General features: G+C 45.5%; 3 protein-coding genes across 3 annotated transcripts; 2 read left to right on the plus strand and 1 right to left on the minus strand.

Moving 5' to 3' along the window:
* Nucleotides 1–2,717, plus strand: LOC120446386 (kinesin-like protein Klp59C). Its single transcript, XM_039627322.2, has one exon. It carries the CDS (start codon nt 268–270, stop codon nt 2,479–2,481), a length of 2,214 nt encoding a protein of 737 aa, XP_039483256.1. The 5' UTR covers nt 1–267; the 3' UTR covers nt 2,482–2,717.
* Nucleotides 2,718–10,766: 8,049 nt separating this feature from the next.
* On the plus strand, nt 10,767–12,657 carry LOC120445482. Its single transcript, XM_039625929.1, has 3 exons — nt 10,767–10,848; nt 10,906–10,983; nt 11,043–12,657. Exons 1-3 carry the CDS (start codon nt 10,809–10,811, stop codon nt 11,150–11,152), a joined length of 228 nt encoding a protein of 75 aa, XP_039481863.1. The 5' UTR covers nt 10,767–10,808; the 3' UTR covers nt 11,153–12,657.
* A 3,038-nt stretch (nt 12,658–15,695) lies between these two features.
* On the minus strand, nt 15,696–16,548 carry LOC120446655 (cuticle protein 16.5). Its single transcript, XM_039627727.2, has 2 exons — nt 16,212–16,548; nt 15,696–16,098 (listed from the first exon to the last, which is right to left on the minus strand). Exons 1-2 carry the CDS (start codon nt 16,215–16,217, stop codon nt 15,790–15,792), a joined length of 315 nt encoding a protein of 104 aa, XP_039483661.1. The 5' UTR covers nt 16,218–16,548; the 3' UTR covers nt 15,696–15,789.
* Nucleotides 16,549–16,551: the final 3 nt, after the last annotated feature.

Genomic DNA, 16,551 nt, shown 5'->3' on the forward strand with positions numbered 1-16,551 from the left:
TAGTCCACCTCGCACGGAGTTGTTTTGTACATTTTGAAAGGAACTATGCAAAAATCATTATAAAATTTGTATAACAAAACGAAAAGTAGGCTGGGCGTTAGGGGTTCGATCTTAAATTTCAAAAGATTTTTAGTAGCTCAACAAACTCACACTCGACAGTAAATTACAGAGGCAACATCTGGTCGATAAAAGATTGTATCATCATTCGTTTGTGGATTGCAAATCAAGAAAACTATATTTAAGCCGAAAATTATAAAAAATACAAATATGGATCGCATTCAGATCGGCGAGCAGCTGTTCTTCCAGCGGAGTGACGGTCGAGTGCATCCGGTTGTGTGCACTGCCAAGAATCTGGAGCACGATTCCATAACGGGCGAGTGGACCGAGGGCACAGTGGTCAAGGGTAAGGAGGTGCCACTGAGCACGCTGATTGGCATCAATCGTCACATATTCGCGGAGAATCAATCGCCGCCAGCCAAGCCACCGAACTCCATGCTGCCAAAGCCGAGGGCCCTGAGTCCGCCCGGAGCACCTATGTCCCAACGCAAGTCCCACACTGGAAATCCGTATACAGAACGCATACGAGTGCCAGACTGTCGCAGTAAAATTGCCACAAGAAAGACGGATCCTGCTTTTGCGGGAAATCGTGAGCAGGCCAGATCGCACACCCCTCGGGTGGCCACCTGTAGGCCGACCCGGGATGCCAGCCCCGCCCAAGGTCGCAGCAAGACGCAGGGTGGCCACAAGGGCAGCAACAGCATTAGCAGCCAACGCTGTTCCAGTGTCGTGAGGGAGGTGAATCGCATGAAGGAGGAGCGGGAGAAGCGCAGGGCGCGCCAGGTGGAGCAGCTGCAGGAGAAGGATGCCATGCGTCGCAAGGATCCGGGCAATCCCAACTGGGAGGTGTCGCTGATGCTGCGCCAATACCGCTCAACCTTGAACTTTTCCCCACTGCGATGCCTGGATCCCAATGGTGCTACTGTTCAGCAAATTACGGTGTGTGTGCGAAAACGACCGATGAGCCGGCGGGAGGAGAACACCAAGAACCTGGACATCATCTCAGTGCCCAGTGCCGACACCCTGATCGTTCACGAGATGCGCCTCAAGGTGGATCTCACCAAGTTCCTGGAGCACCACAAGTTCCGTTTCGACTACACCTTCGACGAAGAGTGCTCCAATGCGCTGGTCTACGATCACACTGCTCGTCCCCTGATCAGAACCATGTTCGAGGGCGGCAATGCCACGTGTTTTGCTTACGGACAAACTGGCAGCGGCAAAACGCACACCATGGGCGGCGAGTTCTTCGGAAAGATACAGGATTGCGGCACCGGCATCTATGCCATGGCAGCTCGCGATGTCTTCGAGGAGGTATCCCGGCCGGTGTACCAGGAGATGGGTGCCAAGATTACGTGCAGCTTCTTCGAGATCTATGGCACCAAGGTGTTCGATCTCTTGCTGCCCAACAAGCCGCTGCTGCGCGTCCTGGAGGATGGCAGACAGCAGGTGGTGGTGGTGGGCCTAACGGAGATGCCGGTGACCAAAGTGGAGGATGTCCTGCGACTGATTGAGCACGGCAGCAAGGAGCGCACCTCCGGCCAGACCTCCGCGAATGCCAAGTCATCGCGTTCCCATGCCGTCTTCCAAATAGCACTGCACATGCCCGACTCCTGGGGCCCCTACGGCAAGTGCTCCTTTGTGGACTTGGCGGGCAATGAACGTGGGGCGGATACGCAATCCGCCGATCGCCAAACTCGCATTGAGGGTGCCGAGATCAACAAATCCCTGCTGGCCCTCAAGGAGTGCATTCGAGCGCTCAGCCGGCAGTCGAGCCACCTGCCCTTCCGTGGCTCCAAGTTGACCCAAGTGCTGCGCGACTCCTTCGTCGGCGGCAAGAAGAACAAGACCTGCATGATTGCCATGATATCGCCATCCATGAGCTGCGTGGAGCACACGCTCAACACGCTGCGTTACGCAGACAGGGTTAAGGAGCTCATAGCCAAGGAAGAAGATATCTTGCAGTCCGCAAGTGGGGATGGGGGGAAGTCGCCAGATCTCGAAGACGAATCCGAGCCAGAAATGCTGGGCGACGAGGAGGTCGACGAAGAGCAGGAGGATGAGGAGAATCCGCATATAACCATATCCTCCGAGGAGGCAAGCTGCTGCACCCAACCGAACATCAGTTTTCACATGAACTTCAACCCCACCATCAACATGCCCGTGGAGTTTCGAGAAGTGGCTGAGCAGCATGGACTTTTGGTAGAGTATCTAGAGGACTACGCTCGCAATTTCCGGGAACTGGAAACGGAAAAGGAACTGGAGCAGTACACGCGAAATTCCGAAAGTTTGCTACTGGAACTGCTGGCCATGGTGAGCCGTACACGGGATCTAACGCTCAATTACAACACTCAGAAGTTAATGAAGAAAGGTAACCCGGATGCATATAAGCAGGACAAGCAGGACGAACAGGACGATTCCGACTAGATATTTCCCACCTACTTACCGTACAATATGAATCTATTTTCTACCACTCTGTATCTTTTCAATTGCGTTTTGGGGGACACCCGAATGGCTCAGATTTCGATTCGAAAAACAAGCAGTTAATGAAAATTCAACCACGAATTGAGTTCTTTTCTTGTCCCATCCCCCTACCATCCACACTGCACTCAAGTTTCACTTGAGCTCGCCGAGGTAAAATAAAAACTTTTCCCCCCTGCAAACTTTTCTTTTTGTGCAGCTTCCCAACTGGCGGTATGGGTTTCCACAGCGCGCTGATACAAATTTATGACCGTCCAAAGTGTAATCAACAACATGCGGCAAGCGGAGCGGTGGCCAACAAAAGGAACTGAACCTTTGGGGTGGATTTGTTAACTTGGTTAACTGGCAATATTCCCGGCAGCATGTGTAACAGATCCGAAAGAAGCCGCACGAAGTGCAAAAGAAACGGTGATAAAGTTTTTCCTGCCATAAAGCAAAAAGTATATGTTACATATGTACATACGTGTGAGTTAAAGAGGTAGCCGCTCTTCTGTGTCAAAGAACTTGGTAAGCTCTTTTGTAATTTTCCCCTTATATTACTCTTTAGTTTTATTGTACACACTTTATGGTCTAATGCCCTCGGGATGGTAAACTATGACTGGCAACTCGTTTCAAAGAATGTTTTTGCTGGCTGCTCTAGGCGATGAAACCACTAAGACCTTGCTATTAAAATACATTCCTTACAGCTTACATTACTCAATATTAATTTCAAATATTTATTTATTTTAGCCAATGTATGATAAAATATCAAATTCAAAATTTGCAAACAATTTTGTAAATGCTGGGCAAATAACAATTACTTCAATTACAAATGGCTCGCAAATTGTTTTCCTAGTCGTGATCCCTGAACTCGCTGAATTCCAGCACAACTTTAAAGATGACGTTGATGAGACTGAACCACAAGCAGCTGTAGACAATTTCCTGCTCCCTTCGCAAAACGACAGATTTCTGTGCCCGAGTACGAGTATATGTAAAATTTTCCCCCAGATGCTGAAAATTGCAACTAATTCCACGAGCTGGGGAAAACTTTAGCAGAACTTGCCGCACACACAGAGAGATCTCTCATTTGGAAAACTTTAAAATTAGTTAAGTTCGAGCTGAGATATCCAATAATGCAGCCCCAAAATGTGAACAAACAAATTTATCTGCGACTCCGACTTCATCTCCAGCTCCCGCCTTCACTTTGCTTACATTTGAATGGATTGGTCGGGCTTCAAGTTGGTTTGGTCTGGCTCTGAGCGTGGGTCTGGGTTTTGGTCTTGGTTTTGGTTTCAGTCCGGGGCATATATTTGCATCAACTTTTCCTTTGATGTGGCCTCAAATGTGCGGCAAATGTAAGACTCCCCACACAAACTTGATCCGAAAAGTTTCAATCAAATTAGCCCAATGCAACGCATTGGCTCGAGTTCCACACAACCGTTTAAGCACCACAAATTTCTCCTTTTTTATTTATGTGAAACACATTTATACATTCAAATTGGTAAACTCGAATTGTATGGGTAGCTAGCTCAACGTCAGCAATCCCAACTGCATCTCTGCACTTTTCATTTCGGTAATGACTGTTAATTGTCTTCAGTTGCTCTAATGAGGAAGCCTCTTCGGGAGCTCGTCGAGATACTTTCTGCTCATTGTCTGCTGGGGCGTTTTTTTTTTTTTGGGGGAAAAAGCGAAAGTGCAGTGCTGAATTTTAACGAAATTTATATGGAGCAGCAGCAGCTGCGAAAGAAGTTAAAAGGACAATTTACCTCCTCCTTGTGGCGTCCTTATTCTCTGCTTCTTGCCTTGGAATGCATGAAAGGGAAAAGCACAAGAGCATTTCCACGTCTCCCTCGACTTTGTTGGTTTTTCCTAGTTGCCCTTCTTGCCATCTCGCTCGCCTTTTCTTGTGGGTTTCATTTTAAGCCAGGCCAAAAGCACTGCAATGCCAAAGAATTTAAGGGGGCTGTGGCAGCGGGGAGTGGCTGTGCTTCAACTCGAAGCAAAACACTTAAGTTTTAACCCAAATTGTTGCCAACAAAGCGGTTTGTCTAACATTCTTTTTGAGAAAATTTTGTGAAAAAGTGTTTTCCAACAAGACCGAAACTCACACACCGCACCACACCACAACACACCATACCACAGTACATCCGTATAGGTTTTCACATACGTCTTCGCATATAAAGCCGTGAACATCCAAAGGGTAAACAAGGCATCCGAAGAGCTGAGGACCAGCTTTGGATCTGGCCCAAAGCTAAGTAACAATAAACGTTGGGGGAGGGCATTTTCCTACGGTTTCTTGGACCGAAAAGTGTAGGTGGACTTTGGGGATATCAATGAAGGCAGCAGTTCTTATGTGGGATTTGGACTGCTTTTCTTTTGGCAAGCCGCAAAATTGGTTGGCTCTCATGGAAGTATTTAGTATATTATATACATATTATATGAAATAAATGTTCAATAAAATTGAATTTACTTCTGACCTCACGCAAGCAATAATATTAATCGTTAGTGGGTGATTTGGGATCACTTTACTTAAACAAAGTAAGAAACTTTGTAAGCCAAAGGACTCCAAGGGGGAAATGAAAAAAGGTCTGGTCCTTTGACAATCGCTGGGGATGCAAATGACATCCCGCACGTTGGACCAACCGATATTTCCCGTTCGCCACCTTTGGCTTAACCCTTTTCCCGTCCCTCCCCCTCCCCCTTTAGCACCCGCGGCGTGTTAGCCATGTCTGATGTCTAATGTCTGGCCTGCCTGCCAGCGACATGTTGACCTTAAAAACTTGACGTGTTCAAATGTTGCAAAACAACTCGAGGGCTTTCGACTTGAGCACTTTTTCAGTTCTGTTCACTGTTCGGTTCGCTTTGTGTGTGTGTGTGTGTGTACGTGAGTGTGTGTGTGTGCACTGCACTGCTTTCTCCCTCACACATGCACATGCTGTTCCGCTCCGACATTCTGTTTGACGCACATGAAGTGCCGCACTTGAAATATGCTTTTTTGCCTCTGGCCAAAAGGAAAAGCGGGTGGGAGGAGGTGTGGGAAATGTGTTTTGACAAGTGTCACTTATGCGTAGCTACTATGAAATATTAAAGCCCCTTCCCCTCACCCCTTTCCACGCGACGTAATTGCAATCGAGCCAAATGCAAAGGCGGGCGGGCTTACGGGGCGGATGAGCTATATAGGTGGCTGTGTGATCAATGCCTTTATCGAGTGCTGACACAAACACACACACACATAAGGAGGGGCGACAAGGACGGAGAGAACCTGGTAAAGGATGTAATTAATTTGCACCCAAGGACTTTGGCATTGGCAATTTGAACGAACTATAAAATAAGCATTGAAACATTGAGTAGTTAAACGTAGTACCTGTAACGTATTTTCGAGTGGTTTTATAATTGAAAGTAATGCTTTGCTTTATGATTATTTTAAAAGTGCTGTGTGTACTACAGTTTAGAACTTCTTTATGATATTACCTATTTTAACTGGCTAGCTCGAGCACAGTTAACTGTCTATGCCGAATGCCGCATTTATCGAGAAGAATGAGCCACCTTAGCTGCCACCCACAACCTTTTATTAAGTCCATCCGCAGCCAATTGAAATGGCCCCCAGTTTGGTTTCTGCCACGCAGAGCTGCACTCCACAAATTACCAAACAAAACCGAATCTCCCAGTGGAACCAACAAGTTTAGAGCCATGGAGCCATACAACCAGTTCCCCAAAGGCAGACGGACTGATAACTCGCTGCTCAGACCGAGTGGCATTTAATATGCGAACCTTTTCCGTGCTTAAATTTCACAAATAGAGAGAAAGCGCACAAAAACCATTTCGTCCTCCAGGGACTTTGCTATAAATATTAAAGCAAAGCAGCCCTCCAAATCCAGTGCAAGAGAATACTTAATGTATATATATATTTTGATATGAATTTAAGACCGACGATTCCCTGGGCAGGCCAGCTTTGGATCGCGGCCACCGGTGGCGTATACGTAATGCGCCCATTAATATTTAGGCCACGTTAAAGAGTTGGTTGAAAACTTTAAAGAAATGGCGGCTTTAGCCCGCCTTAACCCCTTAACCGCTTGCCGCAGACCAGACTGCTAGTCATTTGTCAGTGGGTTAAAGTTTTTCCCCAAACTGGAGCATTGCTCCGTTAATTAGCATTTTGCCGCAATCAAATGGGCGGTGTAGGCCACCCCGTTTTGGCCACCACTGGCAAATGGCAATTGGAATGTAAACTGCGATAAATGCTAGGGGTTTCCATTGCCGCCACTCTGTATCTTGGCCATCTCCAGAGGAATTAACTGGGCTATGCAAATGTGTAATTCAATTGCCCCTAATCATGAAATATTCCTGGCTTTCCCAAAGGATGGTGTTTAATATTTATGATTTTGAGTGAAAAGAAAGTAATATTAAATGGCTGAAATGCTTGTGTTCAACTTGTGTCAAAATATGGTTTAGATATTTTAAGAATTTAAACATTAAACTTTTATAGTTACGCACCTGTTGCTCGCATTCCAATGAATCAGAAATGTTCTAATTTGCCAGTTTCTGCTGTTTTCGACAATTGCTGCAACTACTAAATATGATTTCTCCCCTCAGGAATTAGCATAGCAAACACTTTGTAGTTTTCCCAACCAACCAACTATCCAATCCAATCGTATGTGCTGCAATTTTCCTGCATAGTTTTTCACACCTTTTTTCGCATTCGGGCGACTTTTCCTTGGGCACAACGACATTCGGGTCAAATGCGTATAAATTTGAAGTGAAGAACACACAAGCACATTCCTGGATTTGTGGGGAAAATGGGGGAAAGTGGGGAAGAAGGGGTCTAGTTTTTCCTTTGGGCTAGCAAAATCAAAGGCAGGCGCTGGAAATTGAGATCGAGAATGCAAACGCTTAGGAGCAATTACAAATTCCGGTTCTGTCATCCCCGGCTCTGTCAAAGCGGAAGTCATTATCGTGGCAAACAAAACCTTATAGTTGGTATGGGGGTTCCTCCCCGCCATGCTTAACCCTCCTGTGCACCGCCCGTTCGTTAACCCCCCATCCCGTTGTCCCCTGTCCAACCGCAGGAACAACAACTGTGACACGCCATTACATACATTTGCGACAACTTGGGCGAGATTGGGGATTGGGTTTGGATTGCGATTGGATGGGGTGGGGTTGCGGTTGGGGTTGGGGTTGGGTTGTCTGGCTTTGACTGTACGTGTGGTGGCTACGGCTTTTGTCCTCATTATCGAGTTAATTATGTGTGTATGCGAAAGTCTTTATCCGTGTACCACTGTTTGTGTGTGAGAAGGTAATTACAGCCGGGCTCCATTGTTGGCCAGAAGCGCTGGGAACTTTGCCTGCGAATTTCGGGTTTTCTTGGCACTCAGTTTGCCCTCCATTGATACGCGGTGTGTGCCGTGCCACCCAGATTTTCCCTCCCACTTTTTCACCTCTCGCCTCGATTGTAATTAATTTGCAAGGCGACTGTCCTAATGATGTGGTTCGTGGACTATTTAAAGTGATGTATGTCTTCGAGCAGCGAGTAAATCTTTTCGATCACGAATATGCTGCAGCTACATTAACCCATCATTTACACCAAATAATCTGGCTTTTCGCATCTGTTATCAATTTTCTCCAGCTGTCTCCGTTGTTCAAGTTGGACTACCCAACTCAACTCGCGCGATCCTGAAAGTTAATTACATTTATCCAAAACGCAACTGACCCCGCAGGACATTGGCTTAATTTCCCTGGCGTTTGTTGTTCTTCATCGTCCTTTTTCGCCGTATGCCGTATTTGCCTTTTTTCTTCGATTTCGATTTTTTGCTTTTTCATTTCTGTTAAACGCTTGGCAAAAGGAAGAAATGTGGAAAAAGTCGAGACCAAAATGCTGCCAGCAATTTCTCCCATCTATTTTATTTTTTCGCCTTTCTGTAATGCTCGTTGGAGCGCCTAAATGGTAATTAAAAATTGTTGCATTGCCGCTTGAATGCGTTTGCTATTTATGTAGCACTGGGCATCGTGTAATTTCACAGAATTTAAGGTTCATTGGATTAGCATTTCATTTGCCATTGTTTAAAAATATGTAGCACACAAACTGGCTTGAATTTCATCATATGGGTAATAAAAATCAGTAGATATTTCTTTGAGATACAATAAAGACAGTGTTTCAAAGCACTAGATCTCAAAGCTCTCGTACTTTTTAAACTAAGCTCTAAAAAACTTATATAGCTGCAATAAAACACTTTTAAGTTGCCAAAGAGTAACTTTCTTCGCGTCTCAACTGACGTTTCCCAGACGTGCTTTAGACCAGAACACCTTGGCATGGTCTAGTGAAAATTGCCAAATCGAATGCTTTGCCAAAATAAATTCTGATTTGACAGCAAATAATCGACAGAGGACGGTTGGCAACTTTTGCGAGGTGTCAGCACGTTCCGAGGGACTTGGAAAAGTAGAGAATAAAAAAAAAAAAGAGAAAAGTCCAGGATAAAGTTGATTATGATGACGTTGGCACCGTTTCGTAATGCCGCAGTAGTTGGCTTAATCCGGCAGTGGCAGCTGCAAATGTTGCAGTTGCATTTGGAGAGTCTGAGAGTCTGAAGTGCTGCGCATCCCTAATCCAAATCCTAATCCCCAGTCATGCAATTCAGTTGGGCCAAAACCACAGCATGTTGTGAAACATAAGGCACAAAGTTATGTATGTGCTTTGTGTCCTTTTTGCAGTACTTTTCCGCTTTTCCACGCATTTCCATTTTTCCCCCCGCCCCGTCCATTCAGGCATTGCGAGCTTAAATATTTAATTTCATTACGACTCCCAAACACACACACACACTCAAAGAAAACTCAGGCACGAAGACTGAAAGATATCCGGCATTCATCATTCATTGAAAAGCAAAAGAAAAAGGACGCTGAAGAAGCGGTAGCGGGAAATGCGAAGGAGCTGGAGAAAGAAAACATTTATGTGGCTTTCCTTACATCGCGTATGGAAACCCACTTCAGCCCTCCTTTGACATGACTTCTGCATCGTGAAATGCTTCGTTTTATTTCGCCCCAAGAGCTTGTTGGCGAGCTGAAGAGGACAAATTCCCAAGGGAGGAGATTCCTGAATTACAATTACGAAATTGCTAATAATAAGTGAAATGAGCCTTTGACATCATGTTCTCAGCGCTCTTCACTTTCTCGCTGGAGTGACACACATTTCATCTAATGTGTAATAACCTGCCACACTACTTACTTATCTTTTGAATATAAAGTGTAGTAAATAGGGTTTTAGCCAGACTGCTTATAATCTCAAATTGGCGTAGTTATACCAGAACTCCTATATATCCTAGATATAGATATTCACCGCAACAGGAAACCAAATGTCACATCCGGCGGATATTGCTGTCAAGCCAACGGAAGCCGAAAAAAATTTTGGGGATTTGCACAGATGCGGATTTCATACGGCAAGCGGCATTTTTTGGCCAAAATCGATGGCATGGGAATTCAAGGCTAGGACTGCAGTTGATGTGTCCCAAAGCCTGTCGCCTTGTAACCCTTAAAAAGTCACGAATGTGCAGCAAAACAAACAGCATTTTATCCGCTTTCCATTTTGTTTGGGCGCCGGCAATAATTTTGTCAATAATATTTGTTTGTTTTGGCCATAAATGGAAGTTTGGCCAATGGAAGTTTTATTAGCCGCTCTGCCGGCTTTCCTTAGTTCGACGTGTCGATGGCAGCCAAATATTTGGAATGGGCTTCGGGTATCCGGAGTATCGGAGTAAGGTGCTTGCCAGATATTGATATACTAGCTGAAGTCATGCAATGCGGCAAATGATAAACAGCAACGCCTTCAATAACAGTAGCAATTGCCGAATTGAGGGGCGGGGGCGGTAGAGAAGTGGGCGGGGCCAGGTGGGTGAGGTAAGAGACACTATAAATAGATGACTCAATGAAATTATATCGCCACATGCAATTGAAAGTGAAATTGAGATACGGGTTGCAAGTCCACACACTCACTACGCGTATATGCGAAATGATTGAAATATTTGCTGAGCATCGTGGCTATCAATATTGCAGAACTAATCACTTGCAGGGAATCAGCATGGCTTACTTGCATGGAATTGCATATTCATGACAGGCGAAACTGACCAAGTTGCCGTCTGGGTTTCTATGGCCAATTCACTTAGCGATAAAGCCACATAAATGCCTGGATAAAGATAGCAAAACAGCTGTTTCGGAGCACCCAGTTGAGCTGGGTGATAGTGAAATAAAGTGAATGGGAGCCAGTGCTGGAATAACTATTCAACGAAACAGTAAAGTTTTTATAGACAATGGCAATGGCCGGCAGTGAGAACTTTACAGAGCCAGGAGGTACGGACATAAACTCTAAAAACGGAGCTACATAAGTGTTAAGTGATTTCCGTTTAGTGTCCCAGGAAGAACAAGCTCATAACAATCTGATGATGGTGGTGGCCACCTTGACTTGGCTGATGCTCAGCTGCTTAAGTGAGCGATACAATAAAACCGAGCTGTATTTCCAAATGAAAACTCATTTTCCCGGCCAGCGCTGCTCATTTACTGCTGCAATTACTGGCAAATCTTGAGGCCCCATTTCAGACGATTTCAAGAGGCATCCGAGCCGCAGCAAAGCACCCTGCTATCAGTGGCTGATTAGCCGGGAAATGCAAGGAAACTCATATCAAAGGACAAAGGATAGAGGGACAGAAGGACAACAGCTGTCGGCCATCATTCTTGGGCCTTGACACTGGCCATATGCCTCTGTGCAGCAGCTTTCATTTCCATTTTCCATTTCCGCTTCCGCTAAGTTAATTCCACACGACAACAGGGAAACAACAAAAAAATGAAACCCTACAAAAACGGAAAATTCCATGTGTTGCTATTTCCCTTTTCCATTCGCGTGTCTACCCCACACCCTCCTCTCCTTTGCCAAAAAATATTTTATTTCCCTTGGCTGCCAGGCAACCGAAGCAGGCAACAAAAAGCGGAGCCAGCCATCCTGAGATATTTGCAGCCCGAGTTTTCATTTCTTTGGCTGGAAAAGTGAAAAGCATCTTTTATGCAAATTTAGCAGGTGGGCGAAAAGCGTTGGGCGTACTGGCAGGTGGGCGTGGCAGGCGTGGCAGGCCGGAGCCAACATGACTTCCGCTCCTTAACTGGCTTAATGCCGCTCGGGCACAGAGAAAAAGAGTTCAACAAAGGTAATGTCCAAAGGGAATCTCGAAAATGCTGAAACATTATTAAATTAAAGCTGAGCAAAGGCCAAAGCGGCAAGGGTAAAACAAACTTTGGAACTCTTTAAATCGCATTTCCCGATAAGTGTTTCACTTAGTAGGCTAGATTATACCCATCACAACTGCTATTAGCTTAGTAGGCTAGATTATACCCATCACAACTGCTATTAGCTTAAAATGAATTTTCCAGCTTCAACGGTCCAAAGTTCAGGAGTCCTTTTCGGTAAGCCGTGCTCATTCAAACCTCCGACAGAAAACCGTAAACCGAAAACGAAAACCGCAACAATTATCCGTAACCCATTTACGAGGAGCACACATCATTACCGTTCAAAGGCAAAGGCCGCCTCTTCCGGAATTCTCGGGCTTAAAATTTCGCCAGGCCGAATTCGATTTGCCGGAGGCCTCGACAAAGCCTTTATCACATAACTCAGGCCAAAGCCGAGCTGGAGTTGGCTTCACAATCAGCTGTCGCAAATGGGGGAGCAAATGCGGAAAATTCGGAAAATGTGGGGGAAAACCTAGGGCCTAGGATAGAGGTAGACTCTTAAGAAAAGTTTTCGCCGGCACCAAATCAAATGCCGATTATCGCCCAGTTAGTTGCACTCACAAAGGAAGCCCGGCAATCCGTTGAATTGGGGATGTGGTAGTGGTGGTAGCTCCAGTCCGTGGCCTGGCACCAAATGTGGTGCAGGAGAGGACCCTCACAGGACCCTCTCCTTCCAGGAACAGGCAGAACCAACGACTGTTCACTCATTATCGGCGTGTTTGTTTTATGAAGGTCGTTTCCAACAGCCCGCACAAAAGGATTCAAGCCACGCACGCACAGACATCGCCAGTGTCGTCAGAGGATTCCTGCAGCCCCCTGCCCCCTCGAGCCCCAAGCTCCACACCAAAGAAGACAACCAGCACTGAGAAAAAAGTATAAGTGAAGGGCTACGATTTAAGCTGAATATTATGTAATAATTTTATACCTGATGACATTAAACAACTTACCCATCTTAACTTTTTAAATTCTTTTTTTTTTAATTTTTCCATTAGTTTCCTACTCATATTTGTAGTAATATAAACCCTTTTCATGCCCAATACCTTACTAAACATTTGCGGTATGTAAAATATGTTGTTATTGGCATTCCCCTTTGTTAGGCGAACTTTTTCCCCGGTGCTGCTGCTATTGTTCTTGCCAAGGTTATCCTGCCCGTTTTTCCTTGGCATTTTCATCTTCTCTTCTGCGATATCAGTGCCCCTCCCCAGTTTTCCCAGCCCTTCTTCGCTTTGTTGTCTTCTGTTGACACTTTGCGTTATTGGTGACTGGTCCATCTCGGTAATATCTTTGATAAATCTCGGCTTTCGCTTGTCCAAGTAACCAAAAATTTGTCTTAGCTTCAGCAAGTGCTAATAGCGAACACAGCCAGCGAGGCAATGGGGGAAAATCTGGCGAGAAGGAGGGAAAATCCAGCTCAAGTTCATCATAATTGCTTATGACAATGATGGGTGGGTTGGGGAGGTGGGAAATCTGTTTTCCGAGCTCCAAGCCATCCGGTTGACTGGGAAGCTGCGCATTAAATTATTTCTCATTATTGACAGTTTATCAAATTGATTTAACAAACCGCCCACCAGCGCGTCAGTTTGGCCTGACTTTGCCCGGTTTTCCTGAATTTTCCCCCTTTTGCGTCTACTTAAGTGTTCGTGATAAATGTTATGGTTGTTTGTTAGCTTCTTTTCCGGACTTCCCCTCCCCCTTTCCCACGCTATCTAAGCCTTAATGTGCTTTTGTTGCCCTTACTTGTAGTGGGTTTTGTGTGTGTGCGTGGGTGGGAGTGGAAATGTGGGAGTGTGGGTGTGTGGAATTTATGTAATGCCCAAAGTTGAAGCATACTTTTTGGCTGTTTGCTTAATGTTTCTGCTGCAGCTTTCAGCCACTCTCAACATTTTTAGTTAATTTTAGTTTGTTTGCTCAGGAAAGTGTGCGTGTACTCAAGCTAGCTAAATGTTTTATTAATTTAAACGCAAAGCCGAGCGGAAAGGAAGGAGTTTTCATTACAGGGACTTCATCACGAAATTCTGGCTCATTTGAGCAGAAGGACTGCGGAGTTGAAGCAGCAAAAACATATTTAAAATGCAATGCATATTTAAAGCTGGGCCAACAATATGCAAGAGTTATCAGTTTGAAATTTATACGCATTTAGAGGAATATTTTCCAACTACTTACTTATTTAAAAGCGGAAAAAGGGTAATGTTTTAAAATAGGAAAAAATTAATGAATGAATCATTCTCGTTGGTAATGATAGTTAGTATGCGATTTTGAAATGGCAAAATTTTAAGTTGCATCCTTTTGAACTTCTATTACCGATTTCAGTGGGATTTTGAAGGGCGCTTCAGGTTTAATCGAATCGAACGGGAAGGGAAAGCCGCTTTTGGAAAGTACTCGTATAATCCGGTTTCCATTTCCCTCTTCATCTGCAGCATCTGCAGGACAGTTGTTTGCCATAGATTTCGCGGGCTCCTCGAAATATTGTTGTATTGTTGTGCTTGCCATTGTAATTAAGCCCATGCCAGGATGGAGTGCATATCAAACACGTCCTGGGGCATTTGGCTGCGTCTCAAGTGGCAGGAAAATGGGAGAAACTGGTCGGGGGAAGCGATTCTGGTTTCCCTTTTGTTCCCTGTGCTGGAAATGCCATTGACAATGGCGACTTGTGCCAGGATTGTCACGTCCTTGTCTAAAATAAAATGCGAAAAAAAAGAAAACACCGAGACACAATCAAGGGCCTGACGTCTGAAGTGCCAATGCACAAAAGATCCTGGATTAAATTCGTCCTCTTTCATGTCCGTGTGATTCCAGGCAATTTGTTTGTTTGTTTTCCATAACAGTAGTACAAATAATCGTTTACCCTGGTCACTTAATTGCCGACAATACTTGCCATAGATTATTTATGCAGAATACCCCTTCATTTTCCCCCCAACCGACTGGCAAAACAAATCCTAATTGTCTGTTGACTCCTAAATAATTTATTTGCCAAGTCAATCGTTGAGAGATAGCACTCACTGGGGTAAGAAGCTGTATTTGTACATTTTTCAAAATGTCATTGGCAAATGGTTAATTAAATATTTACCGGTCCAAACGTTGTAAATTGTTGATTAATTATTTAGAACTTTCAGCTGAAAGTCAAGGACTTTGTTACACAGTCCGTAGATGAATTGGTATCTAGATTTCGCAACTTTTGACTGCTGCTTGTTGCTCTTGTGCCAAAAACTTTCGAAACTTTTCCCCTCCCCCGCAACACACACACACACACAAACACAGGGAGAGAAAAGGCTTCTGATTTTTCGACATGCCAACACTTGTTTTCCGACTGGGCTCTAAGTGATTTAGGCTAGAGCTAAACTTTTTCGCCGGAAATGTAGCAGGGAAAACTTTTGTTGTTCCGCATAATCGTCTGCCGGAAGTGTATCGAAAACGGGCAGCAGTCTCGCCTGCCAAAAATAGGGATTCCTCCTTCAGCGCCTAAGTGCATTACGGAGCAATCAATAAATTAGCTGCGGCGCTTGTGCTCACTGCTCAACTCCAGGACTTGGCTCAAGGTCCTGTTTATGGGACGTCCCTGCAGGGATTATATGTGCCTTCCAATGTATATGTGTGCGAGTGTGTGTGTGTGTTAGCCACGTGCCTGAACATGGCACAATCCTAGTCGAGTCGACTCGTAATTCATTTGCATAACATTAACGGGCGGGCGGATGCCATAACATGAACCACATGCCCTAACTGGCTCCTAACTGGGCCAGCCACCGAGTTTAAATAAAATATGTATGCCAACGAATTAACCTTAAACACTTTGGGGCTTTCAGGTGTGCCTGTGCCTTCGCCAGTGCCGAGCAGAAGGACTAGCTCAAAGGACATCTGTGTTTGAGTGCGAGTCTCGATAATACATTACCCTTTATAAAATTGATATGTGTATGAGTCATGTGTTTGTTTCGTGAATTCACAGCTTTATTTCATAGTGGAAATATTTCAATATCGTTGACAAAGTTGACGGCATATCATGTGATCGATCTGAGCACTTTACTTCTTGAGCAGAGTGGAGACGACGGCGGGGGCGGCGTAGGCGGAGTACACGGAGGGCGCGGCCACATAGGAGGAGGAGTAGACGGAGGGGGCGGCGTAGACGGAGGGAGCGGCGTAGACCGAGGGGGCGGCATACACGGAGGGGGCGGCGTAGGCGGAGTAGGCGCGGGGAATGGCGGCGGAGTAGGTGGTCACTGGAGCGGCGGCGGCGTAAGTCAGGGCCGGAGCAGCGGAGTAGGTGGCCACAGCGGGCGCCACCACATGAGCCTGGGCGGCGGCGATGAAGAGAGCCAAGCAGACGAGGAACTGCAGGAGATAATTGGTATGACATTAGAAGGGCTAGCCAGGATCAAAGGATAGTGGTGGTGGGCCTTCAGGGGAAGGATATCGCTTAGATACTCCAAACCAGCTCCACTTACTTTCATGTTGATTGTTGTTTTGGGTTTGTGGGCGACGAACGAGCTCAAAGACTGGAGGTGCGTTGACTGATGCTGTTCTCTATGGGAAGCAAGGTTTTTATACCCAAAGATACGGAGATCTTAAGAACAAGTTGAGCACAGCAAGCGGATGTGAACTTGGTAGCTAATCCGGGCGAGCCATATCGAATGGATTACCATTGTGCGACGGAATGTTTGTTTATTTTTACACTACGACAACAATTGGCCTAAAAGAAGGCGGTGGAACTGACAATCTGGCAAAATGACAAACTGACAAACTGACGGACTGACAGTAATGAGAGCTTGATTGTTAGTCCGCGCG

The sequence above is a fragment of the Drosophila santomea genome, chromosome 2R (genome assembly GCF_016746245.2).
Source record: "Drosophila santomea strain STO CAGO 1482 chromosome 2R, Prin_Dsan_1.1, whole genome shotgun sequence".
In the NCBI taxonomy this organism is placed as follows: Eukaryota; Metazoa; Arthropoda; class Insecta; order Diptera; family Drosophilidae; genus Drosophila; species Drosophila santomea.